At 45.4% G+C, this 15406-nt stretch overlaps 1 protein-coding gene across 2 annotated transcripts in view; it reads right to left on the bottom strand.

Moving 5' to 3' along the window:
- Positions 1–5993: 5993 nt before the first annotated feature.
- Positions 5994–15406, bottom strand: part of Sptlc2 (serine palmitoyltransferase long chain base subunit 2) — a 78884-nt gene continuing 69471 nt past the window's right edge. For both annotated transcript variants that reach the window (XM_057782572.1, XM_057782573.1), the window contains one exon: positions 5994–10697. In XM_057782572.1, the coding sequence (XP_057638555.1) occupies positions 10578–10697 (120 nt within the window). In that variant the 3' untranslated portion in view covers positions 5994–10577. The remainder of the gene's footprint in view (positions 10698–15406) is intronic.

Genomic DNA, 15406 nt, shown 5'->3' with positions numbered 1-15406 from the left:
CAGGCCCGGCCCGGGCTGCGCGGGGACCCAGCCAGGAGCGGCGGGTACGCGCGCGCGCTCGGGGGCGCGCGGCCGGTGATGCGAGGTCAGTGGCCCTGGTGTCTCTCCCCCCCCCCCTTCCTCCAGGGGCCCCTCGGCGCTCGGGGACTCGTCCGGGCCCCGCGGGCGGCTCCTTTGATCTGGCGGCCTCCCCGCCCTCAGTCCCCGCCGCTGTCGCCGTCGCGGCCCCAAGCGAATTCCTGTCCCGGGGAAGTTGCCGCCCTGCGCTGTGCGGCTCCGCGCGACCGCTGCTGAGGGGCGGGGAGGCTGCGGCGCCACAGTAGCGCTCCCCGACGGCGCGGCGACTGCCACCTGAACTAGCCCGGGGCTCGCTCGCAGCTGCGGCGAACGGCGGGAGTCTTTGGAACTTAGGCAGAGGTGTGCGTGCAGCCAGGTAGGTTTGCGAGGAGGCTTGGCAAGATGCCTCGGGCGAGAAACTCGTCGAGCTGCGGTCCCTGATTGCAGTTCCCTTCCAGAACCGGGAGACCACACAAGCTACAGTCCCGGGACGGCGGGCGGGTTGGGGAAGGCCTGAATGAACGCAGGGGTCAGAGGATCTGTCCTGAAGCTGGTGTCGCTGACCATAGGGATGGCCCAGCCCCTTCTGCCAGACCCTCGGGTTGGGTCTTCACAGCAGGCCACAGAGCGATCTCTAAGTAACTCGAATTCCTGAGACGACCAGTATGTCCAGCTGCGTTCAGGAGTGGCTGAAGCAGAGTGAAATTCTCAGAGCAGCGTTGAGTTTTTTGGTTTTTGTTTTTGGGTTTTTTTTTTGTTTGTTGTTGTTGTTGTTGTTGTTTTGGGGGGTTTTGTTTTTGAAGTTACTCTCGTTCTCCACAGTAGCAGACACTGCAGGTCATTGAAGATGTGACACATGGGTGGCAGTTTGAGGTCGGGTCAAAGGGGTTGGATACTGGCGATTTCGCATGATCCACTTAAGAAGACACTTGCCTGGTACATGATAAATACTCAAATGCTAGCCAACAGAATGCTAGCCGCTGAGCATCTTCTAAATCAAACTGTGTTTACTAGGCTGAAGGCAAGGCCGTAAAACAATTTTGGTTTAACTGGTTTTACGTCTATCCCAATATTTAGCATGTTAGCCATGATTTTGATGCTTTCTACCAGGTTAAATATGACTTTGAAGGTAATGAGCTTGTTGGTCGTTCATCATTCATTCATTCATAGCTGTCTCCATGTCAGTAACTGCTACTTCACCTCAAGCCCCACTCCCCAACTGGTCTGTCTGAAAGGGGTCCTGCTCTACCACTCCCGTTCCCACAGTGCTTCCACTCCTGACTGCCATGAAACTTATCTTCTGATTTTGATCAATTTAAGTGAGACACAGTTTACATAAAATAAAATATATCCATATTTAGAGCCTTGGAGAGATGACCTTACCCGAACCCACAACTGACTTTTTTTTTCCCCCAAACATAATCTCATTATGTAGCTTTGGCTGTCCTGGAACTCACAGAGACCCACCTACCTGTTCTGTTTCTCTAGTGCTGGGATTAAAGGCATAGACCACTATACCTGGGTCTACAGTGGTTTGAATGTTCTTCATAAGCTCATGTGTTTGAATAGTTGGCCCTCAGTTGGTGGAACAGTTTGAGAAGAATTAGGAGGTGTGGCTTGTTGGAGGAGATATGTCACTTTAGGATAGGGCTGAGGTTTCAAGACTCAAAGCATTCCCAGCGTGCTCTCTGCTTCCTGTTTGTGGACTGGGACGTGATCTCTCAGCTGCTGCTCCAGCACCAGGCCTGCCTGTCTTCTGCTCTTCGCCCAGTCAAGAAGGTGATGGCCTCCTGTCCCTCGGGAACTATAAGCCCTGAATGAACTCTTCTAGAAGTTGCTTTGGTCATGGTGTCTTATCACATCGCAATGGAAAAGTAACTAATCCAGCCACTGTTTGGAAGTCCAGTTTTAGGGAATCTGACACCCACTTCTGGCCTCCAGTGGGCACTAGGCATGCACGTGGTGCACAGACATACATGCAGGCAAACAGATAAAATTTAAAATAATATATATCTATTTTAACTGTACAGCTCAGTGAATTTTAAAAAATGTATAGATTCACGTGGGCCAGTGAGATAGCTCAGCTGGTAAAGGCCCCTGCTGTCAACCACCTGAGTTCCATCCTTGGAATCCAGATAGTAGAAGGAGAAAACCAACCCCAACACATTGTCCTCTGATATCTACCCATACCCTGTGCAATATTCATGCAGGTGTGTTGCATCCACACCCACAATAAACAGATATATGTATTTTGGTTTTTCGAGACAGGGTTTCTCTGTAGCTTTGGAGCCTGTCCTGGAACTAGCTCTTGTAGACCAGGCTGGTCTCGAACTCAGAGAGATCCGCCTGCCTCTGCCTCCCGAGTGCTGGGATTAAAGGCCTACTCTACCAAGGCCCGGTTAACAGTTATATTTTTTTTAAACATATGCATTCATGTGACCACCATAGCTAAGATTAGAACCTTCCCATGATTCTGATTTCTTTCTAGAGTTGTATGAAGATAAAAAATTGTATGAGAACTTGGGGGGATGATGAAAAGCCATGAGAACCCTGTCCTGTCTGCGGGCAGTGCATCCCTGCCATTCTTCTCATGATCTGACGATTTCCTCATGATTTTCTGAGCTATATTGCTACATTTGTAGTTATCAACAGTAAAGCAAAATGACTCTTGTCTGCTGGAATGGAAATTCTGTCCCATCTCATAAGTATTCAGGCGATGTCTACCTGAAGCATGGAAGAAACCAATTCTACCTTCATTTGCACTTTTATTTCTAATACTGCTCATTTGTAAATTTCTGTTCTTCTATATCTTATTTCTTCATTTTTTTTTGTTTTTGTTTTTTTCGAGACAGGGTTTCTCTGTGGTTTTGGAGCCTGTCCTGGAACTAGCTCTTGTAGACCAGGCTGGTCTCGAACTCAGAGAGATCCGCCTGCCTCTGCCTCCCGAGTGCTGGGATTACAGGCGTGCTCCACCACCGCCCGGCATCTTATTTCTTCATTAACGAGTCTTTTGTATTCATTTTTATTTCTCTAAGAAAATCACGATTTTTATGTTTTTGTTGTTGTTTTGAAGATGATCTTTTAACAATCTTATTGTAAAATCACCACCCCATAATCTTGTCTCCTGGCAACAGCTTATGCTACTGTACTACCATTTGCCTTTTTCTAGAATTTATCAATAAAATCATGTGATATAGTCTCTTACGTAGGCTTCCTTCAGCATGTTTCTGAGAGACATCTACCTTATAGATATTGGTGATTTGTTCACGTACATGGCTAGGTTGTACCTGTTGCTATTATTTGGGCACACTGCAATGTGTGCATCCACTTAACACCATGTTTCACGAGTTGTTTTCAGTTTGGGACTGCTATTAGTGAAGTAGCTATGAATGGTCAAGTTCTGAATGGACACGTTTTATTTTTTTCATGGATAAACACCTAATTGGCTGCAAAAACGAAAGTGGTCATCTTGCTTCTCAGATGGTCCCCACCAGTAACCTAAGACAACCCCAGTTACTCCAGTTCTATGCCCACTGACTTTTGCAATTCTTCCAGTTTTAGCCATTCTGTGTGCAGGACGATATCTTATTGTTTTCATTTAAACTTTTTGATAGTAACGATGAACATTTTTTAACGGGTTAGCATCTCTTTTGTTGTTTAAATGCTGGGATTACAGGCGTGTGCCACCACACCCCTTGCCAGACTTTTTTGACAAGTGTTTGATCAAATATTTTATTTTTTAATATTTATTTATTATGTATACAATATTCTGTCTGTGTGCATGCCTGCTGGCCAGAAGAGGGCACCAGACCTCATTACAGATGGTTGTGAGCCACCATGTGGTTGCTGGGAATTGAACTCAGGGTCTTTGGAAGAGCAGGCAATGCTCTTAACCTCTGAGCCATCTCTCCAGCCCCCTGTTTTATCTACATTTTTAAAACATTTAATGTTATAAGCTGGGAAGTGGTGGTGAATGCCTTTCATCCCTGCCCTATGGAGGCAGAGGCAGGTGGATCTATGAGTTTGAGACCATCCTGGTCTACAGGGCAAATTCTCGAATGGCCTGGGCTACAGAGAGGAAACTCTGTCTTGAAAAACCAAAATAAAAATAAAAAATAACTAACTTTATATGTATGGTTGTTTTGCCTGCATACATGTCTGTGTCACATGCATGCTTGCCCGCATTGGTGGGCACTGGGTCCCTTGGAACTGCAGCCACAGTTATGAGCTGCCATGAGGGTGCTGGGGGTTGGCCCTCAGTCCTCAGGGAGAACAGCTAGTGCTCTTAACCACCCCAGGCCACTTTTAGCAAACTTGTTGACTTTACTGAGGAGAAATTCTTTGCATGTGTGTATGTGTGTGGTGCACACATTTGTATGTGAGGAGGCTGGCTGCTCTCATTTACCGAGGTGAGGTCTTTCTCTGAACATGGAGCTCACAGGTCATCTAGCTAGCTAGACAAGACGGTGGGTGCTGGGGACCTGAACGCTGGCACTCACGCTTGGTGACAAGTCACCTGAACTACTGCCCTAGGCCTGTCATTTTCATATTTAGATCTATCACCTAATTTAATTAATTATTGTATATGGAGGCTAAAGCTCATCCTCCCGCCCCATACGGGCATTTAGTGACTCCATCGCCACTGGTTGCAGCACTTGCTTCTCTGAAGTACTTTGGATCTTTTGTTGAAGCTGGGCAGTGGTGGCGCACGCCTGTAATCCCAGTACTAGGGAGGCAGGTAGACCTCTGAGTTCAAGGCCAGCCTGGTCTACAGAGCAAGTTCCAGGGCTACACAGAGAAACCCTGTCTTGAAAACAAAACAAAATAAAAGAAGAAAAGAAAAAGAGAGAGAAAATCAAGTGATCACATTACACATGAGTCTGTTTCTGGACTCTGCTGAGTTTAGTGACCCACAGGCACCCTAAAGCCAAGAACACTACCTAAAATGTTAAAGAATGGTTTTAGGCAGTATAAGCCATTTTTCAAAACTGCGGACTATTCTGAGATCCTTTGTATTTAACATACAAATTTTATCAACTTGTCAGCGTTCACAAAAAAGCCTGCTATCTTTTTCCACTCTCCAAATTTTCTTTTCTTTTTCTTTATTTTTGGTTTTTCGAGACAGGGTTTCTCTGTGTTGCTTTGAAGCCAGGCCTGGAACTAGCTCTTGTAGACCAGGCTGGCCTCCAACTCTCAGAGAGGCCTGCTTCTGCCTCCCAAGTGCTGGGATTAAAGGTGTGTGCCACCACCACCTGGCTTCACTCTCCAAATTTTTCTAGCCAGTAACATGGTTCAGTTGGTACTTTGCCGCCAAACAAGATATACCGAGTTCAGTCCCGTGACCCCACATGGTAGAGAAATGGGCTTCTACAAGTTGCACTCTGACCACATGTGAACTGGCAGGCTCACCCAGACACATGTTCTCCCCACAATAAATATGAAAGAACAAAATAAAAAACTTTTCACTGGTTTTTCCACAGGTAAAGTGAATATCTCCCCTGACCTGCCAAGAGGCATAGCTGTCCTGGCCTCTCTAGCCTTGGCCTGTGGTCCCCCACCACACTCCATACCACCCCACCTCAACCTGCAAAGAGGCATAGCTGTCCTGGCCTCTCTAGCCTTGGCCTGTGGTCCCCCACCAAACTTGTAATGATCTTCCCACCTCTGCCTCCCGACTGAGGTCTTCTTTTACTGAAACCCATCAGACTTTCCACTTCCTCAGACAAGTCTTCTCTTTACCCATTTCTATTATTCCTTTTGGGTGCTCTGTGCAAGCCTTAGCAGTCTGTAAAACAGTGTTCACACACTTGTCCACATCTGTCTTTTCACTGCTGTTAATGCCCAGTGCACTTGCTGGCATTGAGATTAATGCCTTAATATTTATTGGCTGAATGAATAAAGGCAGGTGTCTATTTCTGAATATTTTATTAGGGCAAAACAATATTTGTGGGATGATTCATCTCAAGTAGGTCCCCTTTAATTCTTAACATGTACTCTGAAAATGGATACCCTCCACAACCTACTATGTATAGCTTCACAGTCATCCGATACAAAATCAAATTTTAAAAAAAATCATGATCTGGCAAGAAGGCAGAAGTCTACAGGCAAGTGACATTTGTAAGACGTTACTAAAATTCAAATGAACCCCACATTCCCAGGTGGTAAGAACATTGCAGCAATGGAAAGGGTTAGGTCACAGGACACCTGCAGATTCCAGCTTACAGTAACTTGGTCAGTGGGAAGGCATGGATCAACAGGACCACCCTAATTCAGGTCTGCTCTCTTCTCCCCCATCCCTTACTGCTAGCTGCCTTTGTACAGAGAGGGATCATCAAGACTATGGGCATGCAGGCTAAGCTCACACAAAAGGCTTCTATGTCCTGTGGAGAAAGACCCAATAAGGAAGCTCTCAGTTCCAACTACTGGCTAAACCAATCCTGAGGTACAAGGATAAGGGGGAAGGTAAGTCACTACTCCACCTCACTTGTGGTGCAATCGCCACTCATCTGAAAGGCCTACGCCAGTCAGGATCTGTACAGGAAACCTGGGACCTGTGCTAGACTTAGAATTGACCTGGGGAAAGCAGCAGCACGTGGGGGTGCCGTTCTTGCAGGCACCTTCCATTCCACCTACCTCAACTGCTCCAAAACCAGAGCGCTAGGTATTGCTTCATTAAAAACAGTGACTGCAGGGTGAGAGCCTCGCCTCCTTCCGTCGTACCAGGTAGTGACAATGCAAGACCACATCATAGTGAACGAAATCTTGCCCACGTCTCCCCAACCCCCATGCTGCTCCCAAGGGTGAACTGTGAACGTAAAGCCTCCAGACTCAGCAAAGATGAAAAAGGTTATTTTCATTAAGGGCTTAAATTGGCTCCTCATGTTTCCTTCCTAGAAACACTTCACTCTACAGCAAAAAGCCACTTGGAAAACACAAGTCACCGATAACTCCCATTTTACAGGCAAGGCAAGGGAAGGGATCACTGGAAGGCCTTAGCATTTCTCTGAGCTCTGAGTTGGCTATCTGGCTGGACACAGCAGCTGGCTACGAGCCCAAGCACACATTTCATGTGGATAAGGAGGGGAGGAAGGACATACTTTTCTTCACATGGAAGGTATTTTGATTCATTGGCTTAATGGATTAAGATGCCTGCTGGGCACAGAGCTTACAGGTAAGGGCTCATCCATAGGTTCTGGAACTGGGCGGTGGGTGGGATGGGGGCTAAAGATTCTCTGATAAACCACCAAGCAGAATCCTCATTTTTTATGAACCTCTCTCTTCATAGCCCCAGATTAAGGTGATTTTTACCTGTGGGAAGTACTCTACAGTTCCTGATCACAGGCACAGGGCAGTCAGAAAGAAAGAACACCATTCTCCCTCTTCTTCTAACCCCACCTTGAAGTGACAGGAACACCCAGGTAGTTTTTACCTAGAACAGCGTCCCAGCACTCAGTCATATCAATCCACCTGTCACCTCCAGAGCTTTACCGGGTCCTCTTCTGTATGAGTGTTGGGACTACAGATGTGCACCATACCTGACCCATAGCAATCATTTACACAGGAGACCGGCTGTTATTTTCTATGGCGTTTTGTCAAAAATACTACAAACCATTAGGCAGATTAATCAATTTGGAAAAAATGGAGTTGGTAGTAGATACTTTGTCCAAAAAGTCGGAAGATCTAAGTCAGTTGTTCATCCTGCCCACTTTTTGCAAGGTGTGTTACACACCAGGTAATCCGGCCACACCCTGCCGGTCATGGATACTCAGATGTGGATGCCCTCAACTAATAAAGACAGAAAAAGTCCCCTGCCGATCACTGAAGTGCATAGTTGTGCATGCAAGGAGCAGGCTGTCTACACTGCAGCTCCCCACACCCTGCAGCACATGTCAGTCCTCTCTGAAGCAGAAGACACAGAGGGCAAGCGAAGGATCAGAGGCAATCACTATGAGGATGCTCCACCCTTCAGCCAATGAGAGAGCGTGGGGCAGAAGTGAGGCCGGAGAATTCGAGGAAGAAGCTGATTTTGAACCTTGCCTAGACCAGAAGAGTTGAAGAGTATGGAGAACTGAAGAGGGCTGGATCCCTTGAATAGGGATACTGCAGAGGGGAGATGTTCACTGTCCTTGCCCCTTGGGCCATCTCCCTCATGCATGATTCTGGTTGGCTGTAGTGGGTCTTACACACACGAAACGAGTAAGGACAATGGTAATGAAAGGCAGGACGCAAAACGCTACGATGAGCTGCACCTTGCAGACCAATCAGCAGCCAGGTCTGGTGGTGGCAGCTGACTTACATGTTTGAATCTCTTTAAGATTCTCAAATGCTGGACTAATATACCCTTGTATTGCCCCAAATTTGGATAATAATCTATGACATGACTGGACGGGAGATTTCTATAACAGAGTTACAAATAACCAGTCACATATAATGTGCATACACCAGTCCTCTAGAATGTAGAGATCATAGGTAGATCACACGAGTTTTCTCTTTTCAAAATACTTTGCACCAACCAAGTGATGCACACATAAAAATTTAAATGCCTGTCAAGAACACTTTAATTTGAAGCGACTTTGCTAAAACACATGCTCATCGCTTAAAGTTCATTACTTTTACAAGCCCTATGTCTACATCATTAAAGTCACTATACTTGGTATTCCAGTGGGATTCCACAGGGGGAAAGTGAGCAAGATGTTTTGAGCTTTACAAGACTTCGCTACAAAATCTTTTTTTATAAATGTAGTTGTTGTCTCTTTCTGTGGTTCTTTTATTTACCATTTGCTTTTTCTTTTTTTTTTCTTTAGAGACAGGTTTCCCTATGCAGCCCTGGCTGTCCTCAAGCTCACAGAGATCCGCCTGCTTCTGCCTCCCAAGTGCTAAGATTAAAGGCACAGGCTACCACGCCCAGCTTATTCACCCATTTCTATTCCTTTTTTGGGGGGATGGGTGGGTTGAGACAGGGTTTCTCTGTGTAATAGCTCTGGCTGTCCTCGAACTCACTCTGTAGACCAGGCTGGCCTCAAACTCACAGAGATCCACCAGCCTCTGCCTCCCGAGTGCTGGGACTAAGGCGTGTGATGCCATCGCCAAGCTCCATTTCTATTCTTTAAGAAAGCCACGTACAACCTTAGACCATCTCCTGGGCTGCAAGCTCGCAGAGCTTCACCAACAGCACGGCTTCTGCTTTCTCCTCCATGTACTGCAGCAGACAAGAAGGTCCCAGGAGAATCTGGGTGGGGCATCTTTACCAACAAAAAGAACCATTTTAAAGAATGACATACAGAATATACTTTGATACAGTTCTTTTCATTCTGTCCTCAGTCGTTCCCTAGACTCGATCACTACTAAAAGACAAATTCATCTTCAGTACAATAGAGACAAAAGTTCTTTTCCACTATGCTTTGGTTGAAAAAAAAAAGTACTAACTCCAAATGGTGCTCTTCAGATGTGTTCTTTGGTCAAGCAGCACAAAGCTCTGGATGAAGTCCCTGACCTGGTAGTGACAGAAAAACAGAAGCTGTTCCAGTTTAGGAAAGAGGTATTTGATCAGAAATTCCTCAAGGAAAAAAAATACACAACAGAAGCTCAAGAGAAGCCAGCCCTAGATGCTGGGTTAGGGTCGTCTTAGGACGTCAAGAGTAGAAGGACACTGTTCAAGTGGGTCAGCATCTACAAGGAAAACTTACACCACTGCCGATGAGGCGGAAGGGGTGAAGGACTGACCAGCACTCTCCTTTACCATGTCAAATCCTACTCTGGACCCAGAATCAGCCAGGGGTTGTTGTAACTTTGGAGGTGGGAAGCATTAGGGTTAGATCTGGGGAAGAACCCAAACTCTGGATACATCTTCAGTCTGTGACCATATGAAGAAATATCTACTAATGAATAAACTATCTGGTGACCACCACCACCACCACAACAGAGTAAGAACAGATTAGGGAGGCTTTGTGTGTGTGGGGGGGTCACATAATAAACTTCTTGGCATTGTTAACATTGAAGACTAAAGGCAGATGCTTTGGTTGATTAACTTGACTGGTTAAATAAGGGTTACGGGAGGGGGGGGCGACTTCTGAGACCTGGATGGAAGTCTGCAGAAGGTACTTGCTCCTTAGGGAGAGGGCCAGTGAGTCTCAAGGCTAAGGAGCCAGGGCCAGAGTAAGTCTTGATGGATCCAAGTCCATGAGGTGGCTGGAGTGGGGAATGCCTGTGCGGTAAGGCATAGGCAAGGGTCAGTGTGATTTCACAAGTAGAATAGTTATAAAATAAAACATTTTTTAATGGGCAAAGTAATCATTTATATGTATATAAAGGTGAGACTTAGCAAACAAAGGAAGAATGTGAAGCAGTTTTTTTTTCACTATTTACAAAATGCCATTTGGAGTGGAGGTGGCCACCTTCAGTAGTTTCAGAAATGTCTTCCACATGAGGTGGCCACTGAAGTGTGGTTCCTGGAACTGGCTCAGAAAGGCCACACGCTGTCCTGGGAGGGAGTTTCCCCCTCTAGGGAGCACCAAAAAGGCTCAGTCTTCTGTCTCCTCATAGGTCGTCTCATCAAAGGGCCTGTCCAACAGAGGCACCAACCGACGTCGTGAGTACTTCAGCTGCAGCAGGTCCCCGACTTCATCTATCTCCTTTAAAGCCTAAAACACACAAGACAGGGGTCAGCCAGGACAAGCAGGATGCAAGCATGCCCAACACTTTCCTGGAATGACCGCAGTGGTACGGTTATCTCGGTGGGACACACTGAATTCGAGCATCCAGGAAAGGTTGTACACAGCTGAAGCTAGATAAGAGCTCAGGCCTGGAGCCAGGTGGTGGTGGTGCACGCCTTTAATCTCAGCACTTGGGAGGCAGAGGCAGGCGGATCTCTGTGAGTTCGAGACCAGCCTGGTCTACAGAGCAAGTTCCAGGACAGGCTCCAAAGCCACAGAGAAACCCTGTCTCGAAAAACCAAAAAAAAAAAAAAAAAAAAAAAAAGAGCTCAGGCCTGGCCATCAGATGGGCACAGGCACCCAAGCATGCACTACAAAGGCCACAGTTCTTCTAAGTGTAATATGCTCGGTAGGAAAGGGACAGGCTTCCTGCCAGGATCATATCTATAATTCTGTATGAAAACACACACCTTGGGTCAGTGAGGGGCTCAGCTGGTAAAGGCGTCTTCCACAAAGCCTCACAACCTGAGATCAATCCTTAGGACCCACCTGGTGGAAAGAACCAACTCCTGAACTTGCCCTTTGACCTCCATCTTCAAGTTATGGCATGTTTGAACCCATACCCATACTCAAAAGCACAATAAATAAAAATTGTAATAAAATGTTTTTTAAAATGTATATTTTAGAACAGTTTACCAGCATAAAGTTGAGTTTGCCTGATCTTTATTCCAAGATGTGAAAAATATAAAGAGTGAGCGTTGGACTTCACTGTGCTATCAGAACAAGTACCTCTGAAGCCAGGCTTAAAACTGAAGACTCCACACAGACAGTCGACTCTGAACTTCAGACGGGGGAACCCATTTATTTCCTTGACTCTGACAGAGGATTCATACATTTGAAACAGAAGGGTACATGACTCAGAATGCAAAGGAAAGGATATTTACGAACTGTGACTTCAGGAGCACCTCATTTTTTTTTTCCCATCAGTGTAAAAAGGAAAGTGGTCAGGAAGAGTCAGTGAGCAAACAAGCTCACAGTGCCCAAGGGGATGAGGGTAAGAGCTCTGTTCTCACAGCAAGTGCTTCACACAAGGCTTTTGAGTGGTTTTTGTTATTTGATGTGGAATCTCAATAAACTTCCCAAGCTGATCTGAAAGTCTTGAGCTCAAGTGATCTTCCTGCCTCGGACTTCTGGGCACCTAGGACTATGGGCATATGCCAACATTCACAACCCCAGGTAAGTTTAATCTACTTAAAAAACCAAATTTCTAATAGAAACTGTTGGCCCTTAGTGAGGTTATTTGGTTAGGAGTAAAGAACCATTATATGGTACCATTTTTTAGCAAATAATTACAGTGGCCCCTGCTCAAGACATAGGATGAACTCATTCAGTACAGGCCAAGTGAGGAAGCAGATTAACACAGCTGCCCTCCCACAGCTGATGCTACTGTTCTTCCCATTATGTGGAAAAATAACTTTATTTAAATATGACCCACATTCTACAAAACCCATCTCTTAACTGGACATAATTCAGTGCTTCTAGTATAATCCCAGCAGGTGCAATTTCCATCTCTTCACAAAGTGTAGAAAGTTTCAGTCTATCTCTCTTGGCTCTTTGAGACAGGGTTTCTCTGTGCAGCCTGGCTGTCTTGGAACTGGCTCTGCAGAGCAGGCTTTCTCTGTCTCTGATTAACTCCCACACTCAGTATGTTTACTGCTTGGCAACCCTGCTTTCCCTCTGAGCTCTCTCAACCACCAATGTATTCTCTGACATGGCAGAGTCGCCCACCATGGGCATTCCTTATGAGTGGAATCCTAAGTCACAGCTGTGTCTAGCTTCTTTCAGTTAGCACAGCTTGCAGGTCTGTCCACACTTCAGGGTTGCAGCTTCACTGGGCATCCATGCTGGCACTGCTTGCTTTAGAAACTACCTTTTGCTTACTGCCTACCCCTGGTGCCCAGTAGCTTTAGCTACTGTAGGGTGTAATTAGATTTGTGATTGACAAATATGAGTCTTCCAAATTTCATTTTCAACACAAGAGGACAATCATGCCTGATATTGGAAAATTAGCCAACTTCCCAGGGTAAAGTCATGAGCCTTGGATAGGAACCTCGACCACTACTTTACTAAGATAGCATAGTTCCTAACAATAATATAAACAAATTTGTCCTTATACCCATGGTTAAGTGTAGATCTCACCCTCAGCAAGGAAACTTCTCTTTGCAACAGACAGAGACCATTACAGAAAATCACAGCAAAAGGCAGGGTTCTGAAGCCCAGTCCAAGCTGGTAACATCTGTACCACAACTCCTGCTCTGAGGTTCAGGGATCACTGCTGAAGGGGCGGGAAGTTTACTGTGAGACTGCGGCTCTTAGAGATCTCAGAAGCTAGACCCAAGTCTTACCAACACGACTGCCTAAACTTGTCCTAAATACCAACAGACATGTTAACTCGGAAGGGGAACGTTTACAAGATCTCAACTCTACACGAAGAGCTACAGACAAACGGAATGTCGAGTGGAAGAAATAGCCCTTCCCTGAGAAGAGAACACCAAGTTTTTACCTAATACCAGTCAGCCCTGAAACAAGCATATAAGTAATGTTATACAGACTGAGCAAGTTGTATTTATATATTTACAAACACACACATAACAAAGAGGCCACAAATTTGAATGAGAGCAAGGGCGGTGGGACATGGGAGAGACTGAACTGGAAAAGAGAAAGGGGAAAGATGTAATTGTAATCCTACCCCCAGTTCACAGCACTCGAGAATTGTATTGATCACTTAAAGAATGAATACCAATCACTAATAAGGCGCTCTAACTAAAAAAATTATTTGTTGCCGGGCGGTGGTGGTGCACGCCTTTAATCCCAGCACTCGGGAGGCAGAGGCAGGCGGATCTCTGTAAGTTCGAGACCAGCCTGGTCTACAAGAGCTAGTTCCAGGACAGGCTCCAAAACCACAGAGAAACCCTGTCTCGAAAAACAAAAAAAACAAAAAAAACAACAAAAAAAAAATTATTTGTTTGTTTTTTGAGAAAGTTTTGTTTGTATCTCAGGCTGGTTTCAAACTTCCAACCCTCCTGCTTCAACCTACTAAACGCTGGGATTACTAAAGGAATGCATCTTTATGCCCCGCTCAGGAATATATTTTTAGTGAGAGAAATTTCATTTTGTAGATATAGAGGGAAATAGTCAAGTCTTCAGCTGTTAAGAAATAGAAGTATAGGGCTGTAGAGATGGCTCAGAGGTTAAATGCACTGGCTGTTCTTCCAGAGGTCTGAATTCAATTCCCAGCAACCACATGGTGGCTCACAACCACCCCTAATGAGATCTGATGCCCTCTTATGGCAAGTAGGTATATATGCAGAAAGAACACTATGCAAAATCAATGAATAAATAAATCTTAAAAAAAGAAGTATAATTAGCTATGCTAAGAAACAGAAACCGTTAGCTGGGCATGGTGGCACACACCTTTAAGCTAAGCACTCAGAAGGCAGAAGCAGGCAAAATTCTGTTTTGATGCCAGCCTGGTCTACTGAACACGTTCCAGGACAGCCAAGCTGTTACACAGAGAAACCCTGCTCTTAAAAACAAAAACAAGACAAACAAACCAACCCCTAAACTTCAATTACATTATTATAATACTTTTAAAAAGAACGATTTAAAAAATTCCTTAAGATTAGTAGATCTTAGCCAAATATAATGGCACATGTCTGTAATTTCACTACTCAGGAGACAGAAACCATTACCAGCATAAAGAATTTGCTGGGCGGGGTATCTTAGGCTGCTGTGGGGACAACCAGCAAGGTTCCTTTTGAGTGGAGCTGTGATCAACACACTGCTGTCACACAAGGAGGAAAGAGCTTAGGAAAGGAATGTATTTTAAGTGTAACATCGGATGAGAAATTTTAAATTACAAACAGCTGGAGAGAAGAGATCTGTCCTGCTTTAGACTATCATGAGAGAGACAGCAGTACAAGTGGATGGATGCTGATTGAGTAAGGTAGCCCACACCTATAATCCCAGCAGCCAGGAGGCTGAAACAGGAGGATCTCTAGTGTGGACACTGTTAGTTCAGGGGCAACCTGGGCTATTCCGCAAGACCCTGTCACAAACCAAAACAGAGGAAGCTAGACAGTTCTCCAGAACTCTGGTACTGGATTTGTGGACAATATGAAAGATTCGGTAACTGCTTTGAAATAGTCATTTAAGGGCTGGAGAGATGGCTCAGAGGTTAAGCTCATTGCCTGCTCTTCCAAAGGTCCTGAGTTCAATTCCCAGCAACCACATGGTGGCTCACAACCATCTGTAATGGGGTCTGGTGCCCTCTTCTGGCCTGCAGGCATACACACAGACAGAATGTTGTATACATAGTAAATAAATAAATAAATATTAAAAAAAAAAAAAAGAAATAGTCATTTAAGATAACGCTGTCTGTCCTGTCTCACCAGGTGCTTGGGCTGGAGAAACGGCTCAGTGGTTAGGAGCACTGGGTGCTCTAGAGGAAATGGGTTCAATTCCCAGCACCCACATGACAGCTTACAACTGCCTGTACCTCCAGTTCCTGGAGATCCATGGCACCAAGCGTGTATGTGGCGCATGCACGCGTGTACGCGCGCACACACACACACACACACATATATCATACAGATAAAATACTAATACACATAAAATAAACCTTAATAAAAAAGATC

The sequence above is a fragment of the Chionomys nivalis genome, chromosome 10, assembly GCF_950005125.1.
Source record: "Chionomys nivalis chromosome 10, mChiNiv1.1, whole genome shotgun sequence".
Taxonomy (NCBI): domain Eukaryota; kingdom Metazoa; phylum Chordata; class Mammalia; order Rodentia; family Cricetidae; genus Chionomys; species Chionomys nivalis.
This window is presented reverse-complemented; position numbering and strand designations above follow the sequence as displayed.